Source organism: Zeus faber (genome assembly GCF_960531495.2).
Source record: "Zeus faber genome assembly, chromosome: 4".
NCBI lineage: Eukaryota > Metazoa > Chordata > Actinopteri > Zeiformes > Zeidae > Zeus > Zeus faber.
The window spans coordinates 29,776,888-29,797,956 of record NC_137191.1 but is presented as its reverse complement, the minus strand read 5'-3'; the positions used below and the strand labels follow the sequence as shown (position 1 = coordinate 29,797,956).

General features: G+C 42.1%; 1 protein-coding gene across 1 annotated transcript in view; it reads left to right on the top strand.

Annotated features, from left to right (window-relative positions):
• LOC307228716 (dolichyl-diphosphooligosaccharide--protein glycosyltransferase subunit TUSC3) overlaps positions 1 to 19,506 on the top strand; it is a 137,351-nt gene extending 117,845 nt beyond the window's left edge. Inside the window, exons 8-10 of the mRNA XM_079998482.1 lie at positions 699 to 773; positions 8,778 to 8,868; positions 18,672 to 19,506. Of these exons, the coding sequence (XP_079854608.1) occupies positions 699 to 773; positions 8,778 to 8,868; positions 18,672 to 18,687 (182 nt within the window). The 3' untranslated portion in view covers positions 18,688 to 19,506. The remainder of the gene's footprint in view (positions 1 to 698; positions 774 to 8,777; positions 8,869 to 18,671) is intronic.
• Positions 19,507 to 21,069: the final 1,563 nt, after the last annotated feature.

Below are 21,069 nucleotides of genomic sequence, written 5' to 3'. Positions count from 1 at the left end.
AATCTGACCCGCTACTCATAAAAGTGCGAAGGATCCTTGGACGCACAAAAATCTCCAAGACCTCCAAGTTTTTTTGTTCCATTTAATCGCTGTTGTTCTTTTGTTCTGTGTCATTTGTAGTCGGGCCTAGATTGGTGCAGTTCTACATACTGCGTATGTGAATGCCCCTGCAGTTTTTTCTATTCTTTGTTTAAGTTTGTGTTGGTGCACTTGATGAAACCTGACAGCTCTACCAAAAACTTCGCTCACGGCTTAATGGAGTTGTGTTGTTTTGGTTGTTTGGTTCGTTCGTTTGTTCATATGTTTCTTGTTTCTTTCGGTTGCTAAGCAGCGGCAAGACAAGCGTGGGTGACACTAATGCTTTGCACTCTAAATTAAACCTAAAAATGGACTCGACTCCCACTGCATTTTTCTGCCGAGGTCGCTTAGTGAGACCAAAGCAGTAGTTTGGTCAAATATATTATATTCAGACACTCGGGTATGTGTGTGTGTGTGTGTGTGTGTGTGTGTGTGTGTGTGTGTGTGTGTGTGTGTGTGTGTGTGTGGCGATATGGAATGATGATTCATTGGGAAAATTGCAATTTGTGTCACTCTGCTCTTGTCTTTCTACACAATGCAATGCCACTGCAAGCCTGTCTCCCAGATATGTGTCTATGTACGTGTGTTGTTGCATTGTTGCCTTGACCACCGTCTCCCAGATGCGGCGATCACCATGGGAATGGTGCTGCTCAACGAGGCCGCTACTTCCAAAGGAGACGTGGGCAAGAGGAGGAGTGAGTCCACCTCTCCAACTAAATTTCTCTTGTCCTCCTCCCTATCTTTCGCTTTCTCTCTTTCTCTTTCACTGTCTTCACCGTCTTGGACATTTCCTCCAGAATAGCACCATCAGTTTTTATTTTCTATTTCAGTTTGTGCTCTGAAATTCTCTCACTATTTTTCTGTCTGGCCTCTACAGACTTCTAGGTCCTTTCTTTCTCTCTCTCTCTCTCTCTCTTTCCTTTTCTCTCTTCCCCCAACTCGCTCTTGGTCTCAATCTCTCTCTCGCTATCCTTTCCCTATAACTTGTTCTTTTTGCTCTCCACTCCAACTCTCCTGTTAATGTCACCCCCTCTACAGTATTTCCGCCTATTCCACTATCTCTGCTTTTCTTTTCTTTCTCTATCTCATTCTCAAATGTACTCCCTCTCTTCCCAACTCCCTATGCCCCTTTCTCTGTCGGTCTCTCTCATTCACAATCTCTTACTAAAAGTTGCATCTGTAAGATTGATTGTGTTCCCATGGCACACTCGTGGTTCGACCACATGCAATAACCAGGTAATGGCAATAACTTGGAAGTGTTTACAAGCACAGCATAATTTGCATTACGGCAATAGCAACCATAGTCGGGATTCTCAGCTCCTTCAAACTCCACATTTTTCACTGGCTGCTCTGTCCATTCTGCTATGGACACACTTTACTCTGCTAACTTTATTGCATATTTTTCAGTTGTAGAACACAAGCAAACTCCTTTGACTTGGTCAGAAAGCAGGAGATGCCAATTCGGCCCTTTGAAGGCAATCCCTCTGTCATTGTTACCCTCTGACCTTTCTTGACCACCCCAGAAATTGTCTGTGCGAAATTCCTTTGTGTCTTTTCGATGTAGGCGGTACTGATGCTATAGCAATATAGCTGCTAGCTAGCTTGCCAAATATAAATGGCAAAACCAATACAAGGAACATAATCAACTATAATTCTGAAGAAAGGATTTAAAGTAGAGTTTCCTTCCTTACCAGAAAGGAGCTTTCCATTTAAACCAAAACCTGAGACCTGAACCTGAACGACATAAGAGCAACTGCCCCCTTATGAAATGGCAGTCCAAATCTAAAATATTCTTGATAATTGGAGCCAGTTTGGTTCAGGCCCAGTGTTTACCATGGATCAGTTTCAAGCCCTCGTCAAGCACTCCTGTGGAGACCACATGCAGTAATGTTGAACATGCCGAGTGGATACAAAAGTTTGAAACGTACATTACACAGCCTGAACAGAGGCAAAGACAACACTGGTGCTGTCAGACCAGGAGCACGTTTGCTCTTGTGCCTCATCATCAGATCGTTTGCCGGTCCCTTCAGGTTCCAATCGAAACTTGCGAATGTAGGTTCTCAGGGACCTGAGACCTGCGGCAATAGGATCACACCCACTCTGAACTTTTTTCGATGGCCTCGCCTTGGAACTAAAGACCTCCATTTTGAAATTGCGGTTCATAGTTGGCAGAGACTCTATTATTGAGGTGTTTGCGCTTTCCCGACAGGAACTCTCTACGCAGAACCAGAGCAAAGATGTCTGTCGATTGAGACATTATTGACGTTGTTGAATTTGCCATTGTCCAGCAGTCTTTGGCCGCCTTTCCTGGAGACGTCTCACTGATACAGCCTTTAAACTCTCCACTCTTGATTCTAGATTCTTGATTCCCCTTAAACCAAGGCATCACCAAATATTAGCACGGGTTGAAGCTAATTCGCAGCTTGATTACTGTTCAGAATACCGGATGTCGAAGACAACACGGGTTCTCTGCTCATACAACAAACATCATTGAGAAAAACGAGCGCAATATATACACACAGGCACACACCCCTCTCCATGGATAAGTCCACTGTTATTCAAGCGCGGTCATCGCTGTGACGGGTATTTGCAGAGCTGTCGATTTGCCATGCTCTGCGGTGAGATGAGGAGCACTCGTTTTCCGCACACCAGCTCAATTGCTGAGATGACCGCTCACCTGCGCTGCCCACTCGGCCAGCTCTGTTAGAGCTCTGTGATTCATTTGTGACGTTTTATTTGATCTTTTTTACTTGATTTGAATAACCGTGTTTTGACTTGGTGAGAGCAGATTCAATTTCATTTCATCTGGCGGTCGATTTAGAGCTTAATCTGTCCGTCACACATCGGCCAGGTGTGTGTGTGTGTGTGTGTGTGTGTGCGTGTGTGTGCGTGTGCGTGTGCGTGTGTGCGTGTGTGCGTGCACATGGGTGCGCGCACGCGCGCACCCATGTGGGGTACGCCGTCTCCCAAATGAGCAGACGTCAAGTTGATGAAGCGCAATCAAGGGGGCTGTTCAATTGTTGTTTCTTAACACACACACACACACACACACACACACACACACACACACACACAGTGGTACTTGAGGATTCAAAATGATAATTGCTCCAGAAGCACCTTGCTACCGCACACACACACCTGTAATTATCGGCCACGCAAGCACGTTAATTTTCACTTAAGTGCTGTCATGCCACGTGTACCGCAGATGAATAATTTGTCAATTCTCTCTCTCTCTTCATATCTCTCTCTCTCTCTCTCTCCTCCCACTCTTCTCTCTGCCCTTTCTTCCTCTCCCCCTCTGTTTTACCGTCTCTCTCTCTCTCTCTCTCTCTCTCTCTCTCCGGTCGTCTGCTTCTCCTACCTCTCTCCCACTCTCTTCTCACTCCTCTCTTTCTTCCATCTCCTCTCGTTCTCCCTCCGCCTTGTCTCTCCCTTCTTATCTCTCGCTCTCCTCACTCTCTCCTCTCTCTCTCTATCTCCCCCGTCACTCTACCTGCCCTCTCCTCCTTTACTCTCCTTTCTTTCTCCCACCTCTTTGTCTCCCCCCTCTTTTTGCTCTCTCCTCCCTCTCTTCTCCCCTCCCTCTCCTCTCTCCCGCCCCTCTCTCGCTCCCCCCCGCTTCCACTACCTCCTCTCTCTCCCCCTGTCTCCCTCCCCTCTCCTCTTTCTCGCTGTATGTCTCTCTTCCCTTTCTCCCTTCTCCTCTCCTGTCACCCTCTCTATCTCCCCTCTCCTCTCTCACCCCTTTCTTTCTCCCCTCTCTCTCCCCCACCGTGTCCCCTCTTCTCTCTCAATCTGCCCTCTCTTCCCTCTCACCCCCCCCCCCCCCCCCCCGCCCCCCCACCCCGTATTACGCCTTTAGCAGCACTGTTTATTGTGTTGCCATCCAAAATGGCCGCCGGCTAATTTCAATAAGGCCGGGCTAGCGCTTCTCGTGGCAGATTACCTTTTTACTGCAGCGCTAGCATTCCTGCACTCATTTCCTGCCACACCGCCAGGAAATGAGTGCTCACGGGGTACGACACACACACACACACAAACACAAAATGCATATGGACACACATGCCAACAAAACAAACAAAATTAACAACTCACACACCCTCACACGTACACGCATACAAGGAAAAAGTTTTATCACCGCCCTCCCCACACACACACACACACACAGATGCACGTACACACACACACACGGGGGGGGGTGTGTGTGCGTGGCGAAGCGGCAACAGAGGCTGTCAGTGTGTCGGTAATAGAGTAGAGGATTATGGTTTGAATGGTGTTGTAATCAGGAAGACATGGTTGTTAAATCCGCTGCCCACAGCCTCCAAACTGCTGAACGCAGCCGGAGAACTCGCCCCACACACACACACACACACCTTCAGAGAGGGAGAGAGAGAGGGAGGGAGGGCGAGCACTGTGCATTATCGCTTTTTATGTGCTTATTTACTCACTTTTATGCGGTCTTACTTTCAGTTTACATTTCTGCTTCGGCAACTTGTTTTTATTTATTTTTTCCCCCGCCGCCGCGGCGATAAAGTTTCTGGAATTGAATTGAGCGAGCGAGCGAGCGAGCAAGAGAGTAAGTTAGAGGTGGGATTGGAGGACAAATAGAAAGTTGGGAGGGGAATTAGGATGGAGGTCAAGAAGGTCAGAGACACAGGACAATAGACGTTTTGAAATGCTGCCTATGAAAGGTTTACTCGTCAAAATGCTTCAAAGATAGAATGATATTGATGGATTTAAAATGGTTTTAATCGCAAGAAACCTTTTAGATGTTTTCATTTATACTCGTTGTTTAATTTGTTTTTAGTTTCCAAAAATAATGCAAGATGTATCACTTCAATAGCGTTTAGTATTTATCGATTTACAGTATGTTTTTTTGAGATGCTGGAAGGCGTACTTCCATAATTTTGCTACAGCTAGGCTAGTCGATTCCATCTGCAGCCATGCATTGCACTAGCACAGATAGCATGCAGCCTATCGCTATCAGGATAAGTTGGACAAAAAGCGAATTTCCTAGCGTATCAAAAAGTGGCGTAGCCCTTTTTTAATGAAAAGCTAAGAATACAATTGTCGTCATGATGAAGCGGTGCAAAAGACACAAACATGGCAGACGGTTTTGACAGACGAGGGTGACGATACACTCGCGTCTACGATTCCGTCTTTCTCATCCCATAATTTACCGCCTGCATTCATATTTCCATCTGCGGCGGTTGTGTTCCGGTTTCGGCTTTCACAGTTTGTCCCCCGAATGGGAGGACAAAAACAAAGCAACGGAGGATCCTGGCAGATCTGCGGTCGCATTATTGTAACTCCGTGTCTTTGTTTTCGCCCTGAACTGTCACCCGGAAGAAAAACGTTGGTGCATTTATATTCATCGCAGCTCCGCACAAACACACCTCATACTCGAAGATGGTTTTTATTCAACATATGCAGAAGGCACACTCAAAATTAATGATGGTTCACATAACTTTGCAGCTAATTTGTCATACTCGACACATACACACACACACACACAGACACGCTAGAGCCGAATACACAATTCAAAGAAATTTGTGGTAGTCCACAATCATAGCTGACTTATCTCACCCAACATGCACACCTACAGAGCCATCTTGAATTGTCTCAGCTACAATTTCATTGATTTTTCTCTTTTTATCTTCACCACACACACACACACACACACACACACACACACACACAGCAGAACAAGCCGATATCACACTGCTTAGTCTCCAGCAGGGGTACTCTTCCTAATCCCTGATTAGCAATATCAGTCCTTGGCGACACTTTAATTTAACACAACACTCATGGGGGATTAGCCCCCCCCCACCCCCATCGTACACACACATTCTCACACACAGTGCGGCGGACCAAAGATCACTCACCGTCTCTTCCACTTCAAGGCTAACCTCTAAGCTAATAACAGCGGCAAACACGAGTTGGGTGGCAGCGATGAGAGGATTGGTGCTAGCATGCTGATTGCGGTACACCGCGGGTCGCCGCTGAAGATTAATTTTGAAGAGGTGAGTGAGTCGTGGTCGTGGGGGACCAAGGTGCGTGGTCAAGCACCGGCTGCAGACGACATCACGGTTCCTGTTCCCGCAGCCGCCAAGCTGCCTCGAGTCGGCCTGATCAGCGCCAGTGTGTATCAGTGTGCGCTGATTAGGCCGACTCGAGGCAGGGAGATTTCTTAATGTTTGTCTGTCTTGCAGAGGGAATCGGCGCATGGGCTCGTCAGCCGACCAGGAGCAAGCTCGGAACGTCGTTCCTCCTGCGCCCAAAATCATCATCATATCAGAATTATTTATTATTATTTATAATTGTGGCCAGCTCCTTGTACGGGTGCCACTTGTGGGAGTTTCTGCCCACAGGTAAGGGTTCAAGGAGTGAGATGTAGATCACTTTGCCGTGGTGCGCCAACATGGTGAGAGTTTTTATTTCAGCGTTCAACAGAATGGCTCGCTTGCCACAATTCTAAATAATAATTAATATTGCTGATAATGATGATTGATGAAAGATGAATGATTAAATCTCACTGCCTCGAATCGGCCTAATTAGTGCCCGCGTGGCGCTGATTGGTGCGACTCAAGGCAGGGAGGGCTTGGCGGCCACGGGAAAGGGAACCGTGCTGTCGTCCGCAGCCGGTGCTTGACCATTCCCCTTGGTCCGCCACAGTCGTATATAGCATGTTGATCACCAGGAGACTGCAACTGCGTTTATGGCCAAATTCTCTATTTCTTTCTTTTCAACACCCAATGCAGTTCAGGAGTATCAACATAATGATAATAATGACAACAGTACCTGACACATGCCAGTCTGTCGTTTTATATGATTATCATTATATTCATTTATTTGCACTTGTGCTTTTTTATTGGCCCTCTTTATATGACACTTTCATTTTTCCCTACTCTTATAGTGGGTCGACTATTCAAAAATACAAAATAGTATTCCACCATTGGATTGATGCAGGGGAGGGAGGGAGCGCAGAAAGCAGCAGGAAGCAAAGCATGTGGGGCGGGAGGGATTGGCTGCTAATATAGGCCGTCCCATAAGCCCATGGAAGCATGTGGCGCCATTGAATTGCAAAAATTTGTTAATTTAAGTAAATTCAAGATTATTTTTTATCGTAAAAAGTTCTCAAATAAATACAGTACTTCCTATTGTGGTGTGGGGATGGTGTGGTTTGAGCGGCCACACCTGTCCTGGGTCTAGGAAATTGGGGCCCAGGATCAGAGTAGCTGTATACCTGTTGCTCGTTGGTTGGTCTGACAAGCAACAGGTAAAACCCCCATCCCCACACACACTCAGGAGAGGAGCCCTTGTAATGACAAGTGTCTATCTTCTCCTGGGCTTATTTCACCTAGCCCAATCGCTACAGTAAACTGTGTGTTAAATCCCGTCGTCTGTGTCAGAGATCCCTGAAAACGCCACTTGGGTGGGGTGTGGGAGGCGAAACTGCCACACTGGCGCTTGAACAAGGACTCTCCGACACGGGGAAGGGACACAGCGGCTGCCCTCTTCCGACTGGCAGCAGCAGCACCCAGGGTATCCGGTGGAGGACCGAGGGAGAAGCAGCCGTAGCAACCACCACAGGTAACCACTGGCAGCTAGCTCCTCTGCCCAGCAGCCACCGCTGGGACCATCCAGCAGCCCAGCAGCTAGGCCAACCCTCCAAGCAGCCCTCGCAACAGCCAAGTCCTGCCACGCCTTCACCATCCAGCACAGGCCAACACTCCGGAAGGGAGGAGCAAGTAGTCTGTCGTAGCCTTGGGGGAAGGAAGCCAATGGACCGTGTTGTTCCGGGGAACCAGGTCCCCTGGAAAGAGACCAGTTCTGTTTTGTTGAACTTTTTTGTTTGTTTGAGGTATGGGTACCCTGTTTCAGAGTCCAGTGTTTTATTTATTTAAGGTATAGGAACCCTGTCTGTTATTTTTAGGTTTAGTAACTTTGTGTCAGAGTCTGTCTTTTTAAGCACTGATTTTATTGTTTTGTGCTGTGTTTAGTTGGGGGGGGTAGGCTTTGGTCAGGGATTCTGGCCTCAGTTTGGTGTCGGGGGTATGTGGTGTGGGGATGGTGTGGTTTGAGCAGCCACACCTGTTCTGGGTCTAGGTAATTTGCGCCCAGGATCAGAGTGGCTGCATATGGTGGATGGATGGGGGTTTTAGAACGTTAGACCAACCAACAAGCAACAGCTAAAACCCCCATCACCACACACACTCAAGAGAGGAGCCTTGTCATGAAACGTGTACATGTGCTCCTGGGCTTATTCCACCGAGCACACTCTCTACAATAAACTGTGTCTGAAACCCCGTCATCTGTGTCTCTTTGCCAGAGGTCCCTGAAAACGCCACTTGGGTGGATTGTGCTAGGCGAAACTGCCACTCACATATAACTTATATTGTGTGGTTGTGTTCTTGAAAACAGCAAGCAGCTGTTTGTCACCCATGAAAGTTCCACTTTCTGAGTCACAGACTATTAAGTAAATGTCAAAATTACCGTCTCCTGAGAAATCTTCTAAGAAATGTACAATGTCATAATCCTTCTTATTTTGAAATGGCCACAGGGAGTGTGGCCATGTGAGCATGTGTTAGATCCTCCATGTCTGAGAATCAAAAATATATTCATCTAGTTCAGTATTGTAATTATAAAGTTATCAGTCAATAAGTATTGTTGATGTATTTATGTTTGTTTTCTTTCAGTCATCTGCTTGGTGGGACTCGGCCTGGTGGTGTTTTTCTTCAGCTTCCTCCTCTCCATCTTCAGGTCGAAATACCACGGCTACCCTTACAGGTGGGTCAAGCCGTGTGGAGCCCTTTATCGCTACCAGTTATCTGTAGAAATGGTAGTACAAATAAAGTGTGAGTCAATGTAAAAAATGTGTTTAAAAGCAACGCCACAAGATCCCTTGAAGGTCACGGAGGTCCAATAAGGTGTCATCTGTAAAAAAGATAACTACGACAACGAGCGCAGAACAACCTTGGCTTTATCGACCGGTCGACCGCTACAGTACATAAGGTCAAACGGCGTTCGAGGCGGGATTGACACAAAATCCCTCACCTACACATACTTATAATTAAAGCTTGTTAGAGTGTGAGTATTGACGTCCACACTTGGGGTTGAAAAGTAAATCGAATGTCTATCATAGTTCCACTATGGAGCACAGTCTCACTATGGAGCCTTAAAAGTCCAAGTCTCAAATTTGATTTTATGGGGTCTCAATTTCAACACATACTGTCAATTATTTTGTCTGATTTTATTTTGGCATATATATTTTTTTGTCAAGTTATTCTGCATCAGTCACATTGAGATGTCCTAAAACCATAAACCTGCTGATGAACCTAGTACTTACCTTCATACTTACCTGTTGAGAGACATCTAAGAAAATCCTTGGACTTACCTGTCTGGAGTAATGTAAAAAAACAGTAATGGTTGGATTTATTCCAGTTCCTTATCACTTCTCACTTCCTAATCGCTTCTGCCGGAGAGTGCTTTGTACTGTGAGAGGTTGTTTGTCATTGGTTAGGCGTTATTCACAAGACTACAGTATGCCTCCAAATCACATGTCACATGGTTTGTCCTTCATACAATGATTATCAGCCGAAGTTCAGAGTTACAATCGTATTGTGCCAAACCAGAATGAAATCATTTTCCCACTCATATGAGTACCCCCTTGGAATTTTCTGGGTGCAACAAAACTCTTTTAAGCCCCTCTGGGCTGTTTTCCTTATCTTTACACACAATTGAGTAACTATAGAATGCGATCTGACCTCTATTGGAAGGAGAAACAATGAAATAATTAACTCAGAAGACACTGCATGATCATAGTGAACATTGTGAAACAAGAAAATTAGTTTCAAATACTGTGCAAGTTACAAAAGGCTATTTCCTTATATAAGACATGTGAAACATAATTTAAAGCATTACTCATCTGCATGTTCCATCACACTCCCTCCTTTAGTTCCAAACAGAACAATAAAAAGAAAACAGAACAGAAAAAGAAAAAGTAACTAATGCTAAGATTTTCATATTATTGAGGCAAAAGGGTAGAAAATCACATATAAATTGAATAAAATACAAATTATACCTGCTAGCGAGTCCTGTCTAATTGGGAAACACACGCCTAACACCAGCATGCCATAAAAAAAACAACCCAGACATAGGTTGTAGGACACCTCCACCTCAAATTGGCCAAACCGCTCTTCCCACAATTTATGAGGGAAAAGTAAAAGTCCAGAAAGGTCCTACTGTAGGTCCTACTCTGACAACACACTACAGAAGTAAACCCGAGTTGGGCTGAGTCATCAGAGAACCAGATTATGGAATAAATTAATACATGGAGAGATTACACAAATACATAATGCTATGCATAAATAATGGGATTAAGGAGTGGTTATCACTTAATATTAACAAAAACAAAAATGTATCATGTGCACATAATAACTAAGGCATCCTATAAGTAAGAGTAAATATAATCAGACAAGAACATTGTCTTCATCATCATCATAAGGAGAGCCAGGAATTAAACTGTTCTCAGTCTGTCTTTGAGTTCGGTGGGTGGCTAGGGTTTTGATAATCCTCTGAGCTTTGACACACCATCTGTTGTCTACTGATGCTCTGGGCTGCCCGTACCACTCTCTGAGTAGTGGTTATTGGGAAAAGAGAGTACACTACCTCAATTCCCGGACTGAACCCTGGGGATTGTTCTGCCCCATTGTCAGGGGTTAGTCTTTCGACTAGTGATTCTCAGTCGTCACTGTTCACTCGTCGGTCTTTGGAGGGTTGGAGACGTTCTTGCAATGGGATGTGTGTACCCACATTGGTCTTTCTACCATCTTAACTTCTGCTGTGATGGTGAGGAGGATCTGGAACGGTCCCAGGAATCTAGAAGAAAGAGAAAGAAAGAGACTTTATTTATCACGCAACACACCACAATATAACACATGCTTGCACACACACACACATGCTTTGATGGTGGCCGGTGAAATGGATTCTCTGCATTTGACCCATCCTGGGTTGTCCTTCCTCTGGGGGCACAGCCAGGAGCAGTGGGCAGCATACGTAGACGCGCCCGGGGACAAATGTCCATCGCTGGTCAGACGATGATGGGTGCATGTTTTTGGTGGGGGTCCTTACTGACGTGAGGTGGAGGAAACCCCATGTGAGCACAGGGAGAACATGCAAACTCCACACAGAAAGGCTCCTATTTGGGAGATAACCCGCCGGAGCACAGTGCCAACAGTGCCCCAGGCGGGAATCGAACCCAGGACCTTCTTGCTGTGAGGCAGCAGTGCAATGCACTGCGCCACCGTGCCACGTATCTAGAATCTAGCAGAGTTCCAGCTCCTATGGTCTATGGTCTATGGTCAAACAATTGGATAAGAGCCACACATTATGACAACATTGTTTGGTCTGCTTATGTAGAAGAGAGGTACGTGGATTGGTCTAGGTGGTACGCAGAATAAATCTGTGATTGCCAAACAGTTATGTTGAATTGCCGACCACAGTCTCAGTACCAAAAATAAATGCATGCACCCTAGTGTAACAACAGAATAATATTATCACAATGTTTAATATGTAAAGGATAATGTTCATAGAATATCAATTAGGCTACAAATAAGCGACTGTAAATCGTGCAGGGTTTTCAAATTTTCCTTTTTGCATTTCTTGAATGTTGCATGAACATAATCTAACATAGTCTACTCAATCCATTAATTCTGTTAAAAATTTGAAAAATCTAAAAGTGATGAATACTAACTGGACAATCTAATCACCAATGGTTTACGTGATATAATTGGTCTGTGGCTTTACGAAGGGAGACAGACCAAAGCGCGTTGTTCTCCCTGTCAGCACTTAATGTGGGGACAGTCCAGTCACATCATGTGATCGTCCTCGCATTCCCGTCATTTGTATTGGCAAGTATGAAACCAGATCGAGCTTACCTTCGCTGGGATCCTATTTAGAAAAACATGTCAATTATCACTAAACAATATTTGGACCATGGCAGGGCGTCAGCTTGATAGCTCCATCAAGAGGGGGTAGTAACGACTCTCCCTGCATTCTTCTGAGCACGAATAACCCAGTATTTACAAAAAGTTTTAGTAAATACTGTGAAGTGTGGGTTTTCATAAAGTTTACTTAATTCTCGAACCGTCCTCCTTTTTGACACATGGTCCTTAAACGAGCAAAGCAATGAAAAAGCCGGGTTGGGGAGATATGGCTTCCCCTGCGGACGATACCAAATGTCTTTATCACCATAACCTTTGGCCTTCTACAACGACAGTGCAGCTCAGGATGCCTGTGTTTGGGGGGAAATTAGGTTAGTGAGGAAATCTGTGTCCTCATCTGTGAGGGAGACAACCATTGTTAGAACATGAGCAAAAACAGACATAATGACAGCTTTGACGACTGCGTCAGCTGTGTTTCCTTCAGAGATGGGGTCAGGGGCATTAGTGTGAACAACACAAAGGAAATCGGCAGGGAAGGGTTATGACATCATAACATTAAATACATATTCCATATATCCCATTGGTCAGTTTGACTACACTGTATCAGATTGGTCTGTAACTATTTATGCAATTTATAATAAACAAAAGACACTTTACAACAGAAAGAGACAAACACAACCGGTTATACAAAATCACTAAAACAAAAATACTGTAGATGATGAACAGACAGACAAAATGAATACCCCCCCGATAGTTGTACTTATTAGTTGAAATCATCGCAGTTGAATTTTCAAGAGCTTTAGTAGCAAGATTTGGGCGGTCAAAGCCACAACAGCTATCGTTGCCAAGCAGTCATGTGGATCTCCATCGCAGAAGAAGAGTAGCTGGATTGAGAATGGTGCATCGCTTCAAGGTGACATGAGGAAGTGAAAGCAGCGCATCTTAATGATGGAGAGCTGTTGCTGGAGAGAAATAAGTCGTTTTGCTCTGTAGCAAGATGAAGGCTACAGCATGTGATAATAAAACAGGGATTGGGTGGTGGGCCACAAGAGAGGCAGATGCTGCACTCATAGCACGCATATAAGCAGACAACCCACCAGCCACAGTACCAAGTTTCTCAGAATAGTAATGCAACAGGACTAAATTTTATCTCCAGAAGTTGGAACAACACAGCTGACATGAAACCATCTCCGTCATCCACAGTTAAAGTAACCCTGGAAACCCAACATGGAGCTGGTGCAAAATCTTGTTTAAAAGCAACAAAACTTTTGTTTCCCTCAGACATCCAATCAACTCTATCTGACCTAAGTCCTTCCCATGAGCCAATGCGAGTGATAGCTGGGCAAGTGTTGCATAATCCACAATCAGCAAGTAACAGTACCCACAACAGCAAAAAAAGGCCATGCCAGGGTGCAACCCTGAGGAGAAAAAATAGTAAAAATAAACATCATACCCAAATAGTGAAAGTTCTTTTGTGCCGGCTGAAGTTTTAGTTTTTAAAAACTTTGTGAGCATATATAAAGTACCTCCTAAAGTATTTTAGGAGGTCCTGTCTATTGGTGACACAAGCAGATCAATAAATCATCGACATATTGGATTAATGTGCTGGCATTCATACACACTGAAATCAGCTCAAATAAAATGTACGTAATGCGGCAGAGAACACGGCGGGAGGCTCCACATAACCCTAAACCATAAAACCCTAATAACTTAAGCAACTGGAGAGGGAAAGATAAAATGTGATGTGTGATTCACATACCAATACATTCAAAAGTTTGTGTTTAATACAATATTCTTAATTTGTTAATATTATTTTAGCCTATACCTGTAAAGCCTTAAAGGTACGATCAATAACTTTGGTAAACCGGCCAGAAATTCCAATCAAAGAAACTTGAGGTTTCAGCAGCCATCGAGGTAAAAGAAGACTGACGTTGATTAATAACATTTGATCAACCATCCGTTATGTTATGGTCATTGTGTGACCTCACCTTTAATAAATCGACATACATTTTGTGTTTTGTTTTAGATGGTTAATCTTTGGCCAGGGTGCATTCAGCTATAAGTCACATCATTATGCAGTCTGCTTAGACAAAATCTTATGTTATTTGGCATTTCCAGTCAAAGTTATGCACTTTTACCAAAAAAAGAACATGACAATAACATAACCAGGATTCAATTTAGACCTAGAAGGGATATTATTAACAAAGTTAATATCATTGTTAAACATAACACTTACTTAAACATATTTTGCTCAATCGTTTAATCCACTAATTATTCAAACCAGTGCCTAAGATTTGGAAGTATTATTTAATCAAAATTAGCCAATAGTCTTACTACAATGTAGGCTTCTTAGAGAACATTAAATACTATGTGGTATTAGGATAGGGGCAGAACAAAAAGCAAGTGTGTGTGTGTGTGTGTGTGTGTGTGTGTGTGTGTGTGTGTGTGTGTGTTTGTGTGTTTGTGTGTGTGTGTGTGTGTGTGTGTGTGTGTGTGTGTTTGTGTGTGTGTGGTCATAAATTATAATAATAATAATAATAATAATAATAATAATAATAATAATAATAATAACCCAGGAATATATAACTCAACCTCTGACCATTGCTTAAGAACTTCACGGCACGCTATAATATCTAACAGTAATTATGATAGAACCCAACATAAGGTATCTAAGTTCAGCCAAGGTTTTCCCATCTATATGCTTGCATGCATTTCATCACACAGGAATTCCAATTTAGCCTATCAAATAATTGTATTTGCAAATCTGTTAAGTACAAATAGCAGCAATATCAATAATTTTCAAGAATCTTTGAATGCTGGAAATGTTATGGTCTCACTCAAATGTAGATCAGAATTGATCTACATTTCAGTGAGACCTTTGATCAATTCTGATGAGATCCTTCAGTTCTTTCCAATCAGTCGCAGTCATGCAAACTGATCGAAGCTTTCAGACTGCAGCCCAGTGAATTCCTGTTGAAATACTTTCAAGGCTGCTGAAATAAAACACTGAATAGACTGGTTGGTTAATATTTATCAACACACAATTACATTAATTGATTTACTTGTCATTTCCAAATTACAACTTCAAATTTGCCATGCTCAAATTAAAATCCATCTAAATGGCCAATTCGTTCCACATTTATTTTAGTTTCTACTTTTAGTAAGTGAACGTACACATATTCGATTTCCTCATTAGTGCACAGACAAAACAATTCTCTACCCAATTTGCTAAGTTTTCTACTGTATATCAATAGTTACCTTATTCCATGTGAAGTTGAGATTACAGGAGTTCTAGTGAGAAAAATGATGTTTGATTATTCTAAAACAGTTACCAGCTATGTTGAAAAAGTAACCGTAAGAATTTGAACACAAACATTATATCACACCACTATTATGTTGACTGATCATCAAAATAAATTACAAGATGTTAGCACTGGGCAGCTCCTTCAGTGACAGGCTGCTTCACCCGGCAGTGTGTTTAGGGGAAATACCGCAGGTCCTTCCTTCCAGCTGACTTTACAACCAACACTGCTCCCAGTAGACCACACACACTAAAACTGACAATTGACTCGTGAAATGTCACTGCATAATGCATAATGTATACTGTTTACTTATTTATTATATCCTTTAATTTAGAATTAACAATTTTCTAATGCTTCATGCTATTGTGCCATTGTGTTGCTGCTGTAACACTCCAAATTTCCCCACTTTGGGATTAATAAAGGATTATCTTATTTTATCTTAACCAGCAGATTACTTTAACACAAGAACACAAAACCAATTACAAAACAAACCTCAAACTTAATAAACCAAACTAATGCAGTTCTGCTGTTGCTTTTTTATTTTTTATTTTTATGTTTTAGTTCTGCTGTTGCTATGTAACACAATAGATCTGCATCACATCTTCTCTCTGAGATATCACAAAACTATTTTAGTAAGGATTCTTTTCCAATTTAGATTGATCAAGTCAGTTTTAGCAATTAAAAATGCGTTGCAATTCAATCTGTAAATAAAGCACAAACTACAGTTCTGAGAGCAAACATGCATCATACTCTTCATCTTTGTCGAAGTTGCTTTAATAAATCAAGAGACACTTTGGCCCGCAACTAAAAACTGCTCCAATTTAACACACCACTATGATCACTATCACAAGTATATCTGGGGAGGTAATGCACCAAAAGCTGGTTTGCCAACCACCAATAAACACCGAAGAAGAACCTGAAGCGTACGGCGCAGAGTCCAAAAGTTGGGAGGTACACGCCCTAACAAAAAGTTGCCGTGCGCCACCATAGGGAGCGCGGCAATTTTGTAATTTTTGCCGCATGCACTAAATGACATGACGGCTGCGGCGACTATGAACCAGGCTTTAGACTTCCAAAATGCACAAATAAACTCAAGTGCTAACTTCCCCAGCTTTATTCTCTATTGTCTATTGTCTTTCCTCCTACACACTGTTTCTTTTTCATTTACTTCCTATAGTCCTTTCAATCTATCAAGTACTGTAGTTTTTCAGCTCCCTCTTGCCCACCCCCCCACTTCATCTCTCAATCTGTCCTTACAGACGTAGCTGCAGCTGTTATCTGAAACTTATTTTACTCACGTTATTAATATTTTAATTATTATTTATTTAATTATGTCAACCTTGTTGTTAGTTAATATAAAAAAAAAAAAGCACGATCTTCGGATCGATAAAAATTTGGCTCTTTGCTGCTCCAGTGCTGTGGAGCTTCCCCTGGAGCTGACCGATTATTGCAAACTATTTTAAGCACGTATCTCTTGACCAATTTGTTCCACGACCCTTCCTACTCTACGCAGCACGTAGGTGGCGACACATCTGCCTTAAGGGTCCATATTTACCTTTCCCCATGATCTGTAGCTGATCAATAATTAATGCTTTTTCCACGATTTTCCCAATCGATGCAAATTCTCAGTATGTCCTCACCTTTCATTTATCGGTGAACTATTTATATTCGGTCCTAAACTGCCACTCAACCTGAACGTGTAGAATTTCAACAGAGGGAAGCTGAGATCCCATCCTCGTCGCCAAATTGTTGGCAAATTTCTATTTGCATGGATGGTGAGGTAACCCTGCTTCGCTACAGGAAACAACCTGAGACTCTGTTACCGGAGTTTATTCTGCAGAATAAAGAGCGAGATACAGATGCACTTTGAAAGCAGTGAATGCTGTCTACTCTGACCTTGCTTCTGCTGGAGAGGGCTTTATACTGTGAGAGGTTATTAGTCATTGGTTCACTGTTATTCACAGGACTACAGTATGACTCCCAATCACATGTCTCATTGTTTGTCCTTCATACAATGATTACCAGTCAAAGTTCAGAGTTACAATCTTATTGTGCCAAAACAGGATGCAATCATTTTCCCACTCATATGAGGACCCCATTGGAATTCCTGCATACAACCAAACCCTTTTTAGCCTCTCCGGCTGTTTTCTTTGTCTTTACACACAATTCAGTAACTATTGAATGTGATCTGATCTCTCTCGATTCAAGATTCAAGATTCAAGATGTTCATTTGTCACGTACATATACATACGAGCATACATATATGTAGTGAAATGCAATTGCAATGCACCCAGAGATTATGCATAGAAAGTACAAAGACACAATAGCTCAGTAATTAACAAACTAACTAACCTGATTCCTAAAATTTAAATAAGTTAGTAAATAGAATAAAATAAGAGTAAAAATCGAATATACTGAACGGAAATACAAAATAGAAATAAGCGGAATAGACTACATTACATTTACATTTAGTCATTTAGCAGACGCTTTTATCCAAAGCGACTTACAGGGGAGAATAACATTCAAGCTAAGACTACTTGTATGTGTGCAGATATGTACAGTGAAGTGGCATGTGAATAAGAGAGGTAGTGTGTGTTGAGATATACAGTACAGTTTTACAACAGTACCGCACAGCAATACACTAACAATACAAAATGCAGTACAGTATGCAACAATACGGTACAGTAAGGCAGTGGGGCCTATGTGTGTGTTGGAAGGGGAAACATTGAAATCATTAACTCAGGCCACAGTGCCCCAGGCGGGAATCGAACCCAGGACCTTCTTGCTGTGAGGCATCAGTGCAATGCTGTGAGGCAGCAGATGATTAATGCAAAGCATAAATCATCTGCATTTTCTAACACACACCAAACATGTACCACTTACCTTTATACTACTGCAACACTTTATCGAATAACAGAGAGATAGTTTGTCCAAAACTCTGTTTTAAATTCTGTCTTAAGAGGGTCTTAAAAAATATTAAATTAATACTGATACCTGTAGACAATAACGAACATTGCTTTTTCCATGTTGCTTTCCCTAAAATTTTCATTACTTATCAGATGAGTTTGTGAATAAATAGATTCACTTTCAACAACAAATAATCTTGATTCCAACCGCTTCATTGGTCATCATGATTTTATGTTTTTTTTTCCTGACATAATCAATATTGTTTTATGTACCTCAGTAAAATGTTTTTTATCTGAATTTGATGTATATCTCTTCCCCTCCCTCTCTCTCTGTCTCATCCAACATGCCCTACCTCCGCCCCATTCCTCCTTTATCTATGCCTAATATCCCTCTATGGCCCTTCTCTCCTTTCCCCCGCTACCTGCCGGCTCTATTCCAGCTTCCTCATTAAGTGAGAGAAGAACAACAAGGAGTGGAAGAGGAGAGAGGCAGTGAAGATACTTGAAGAGGAGGAAGAGCAGTGGTTTTCATGCTTTTTTTTTTTGTTTGTAAGTGTAGCTTGCATGATGTTCTTGTCAACTGCTTCTCCTGTCACCAAGCCATTCCAGACTGAAAATTAAATAAATTATTGTGTCTTTACACTGGGGAACAAAATGTCCTTTGTCTGATCTCTGGGAGTGTAATTGCAAACGTCCAGTATTGATCCGGCTAACTAGAGTTTAATATGTAGCTTTCAATTATTAGGATTGATTTAGTGTGTGTGTCTCTGTGAGAGGACATGATAATTGAAGTTAGTATGCATGTGTTGTTTGCATCTGATTGCTTGTGATGAAGAGGTGATAAAACGTGCGTTTTTTTGAGTCTGTTCTTTACATGTGACTCGGTAAAAACATTTGTTTATATTTTCGACTCTTCAATTTGTTCGCTAGCATCAAATCGTTCGCATGTCATGCATCACTAATACATGATCTTTGTGTAGTGTAAGTTACTTAGCTGTCGTTTAGCCTGATTCTTAGCATTCTAACTTGTTAAAAAATATGAAGTGAAGACGGAGGATGAGAGGAGAGTGACAAAGACACAGAGCTCCAAAAAACCAGGGAGTTCACACGTTCTGAAGTTTTTCGAATTTCTTCTACTTCTGCTTCTCACAAAAGATTTGTTCATAGTGAACACATTTTTCCAATGATTCAGGAGTTGGGAGTCACTCCAGCAAAACAGTGGTTTGTTCCTGACTAACTCTTCTGACTCTCTTCCACCCGAAGTCCTCCCTTGCTTACCGAATAAAACAAATTAAGAAAGTTGAATGAATCTTTTTACTTGTCATTAACCAAATCTCCATATCCGAACCTTTCACCACTAGAGATTATATCAGCATTTTGACTCAACTGGGATGGTCGGAATAACCTCAACTGGAAGAGTATTGCAGCGTTTTGGTTTTGTTTTTGATTCGCTTTAGTTAAGGAACATAGAAAAGCAAGAGAATGGAATTGCTTCATCCATGAGCTGTTGCAGCACATCAGGTCGGCTGGTGTCAGTTACGATAAGACCCCCCCCCCCCCCCCCCCGAACAGCGCAGAGTGGGCCGACCAACCAAGCTGGTTTACATAACCCACGGTGGGCGGGCAGCGGTAGAAACTGGACCAGTTGAGACCCACTGCGTAAAAATACTCCAAATTCTTTATTCTGGTCTTTGTGTTTTTTTGACGGGGGATTGGCAAGGATAGGTGTTGTGTTTTATATAGCCAGTGTGTGGGTTGATGTGGGTGGGCGTGTGGGGTTATGCAGCTGAGTAGAACACAACTTTTACATTTAATTAAATACATGAAATACATTTAGAAGATGTTTTAAGATTTACAGATATCTTTACCTCTGTGTGTGTGTGTGTGTGTGTGTGTGTGTGTGTGTGTGTATATATTATTTTTTTAAAGATTGCATTTGCCGAATAAAAACGATTCAATACTTTAATAAGACAAAAATAAAGTAATGGATATACTGTGTGTGTGTGTGTATATATATATCTATCTATATATATATATATATATATATATATATATATACAGTATATAACCATTATTACTTTATTAGTGTAAGTATTGTAAATAATCTGGCTTTTTTTCATGACATAAAATATAAGAATTTAGTAGGATTTACTGGGTATTAGTGATACCAGTGTCATAAATTCTGATCCCTGCAAACTGATCCACAGTACACAATTATTTAGAATCACAAAAGACTCACTGTTGGATACACTAAGCAACTACACCTGTGCAGATAAAATAGACCAGGCATTAAAAGCTATTACTCTTTTTAGATTATCAAAATAATAACTGAAACAGCCACCATTTGAACACGTTTTTAAAAAGCACTAATATCTGCAGCGACATCCATTATGTCGCTCCTATTTAAACTGTCAGCGTCTGGCTCCGAGGCAGCGGTCCAAAAACTATGAGGGTGGGGGTACCACAGAATATCAGACAGCCGTCATAATATAAATATTTATAATCGATATTCAATTAGGTGGTTTTAGGGGGGCTAACAGTTAGAAAAGTTACTGGATATTAAGAGGTGGGCTTTTAGAGTGAAGTGAAGTTAAAGAGTGATGTTATTTAATCAGAAATGGCAAAGCTGTTATTGTATCCAATGATTTGTCAGAAACATTGTGTAAAGTTAGATTACACTGATAAATTAAAAAAAAAAAAAAGTAGCTGCAATGGACTACACTTGACCTGCAATGTAGTGATAATGCAATCATAGTTTAAGCGCACTTTCAAAACACTATCATATAAGTATTTACAACACACACAAAAACAACCAAATCACTATAAAAGAAAATTTGA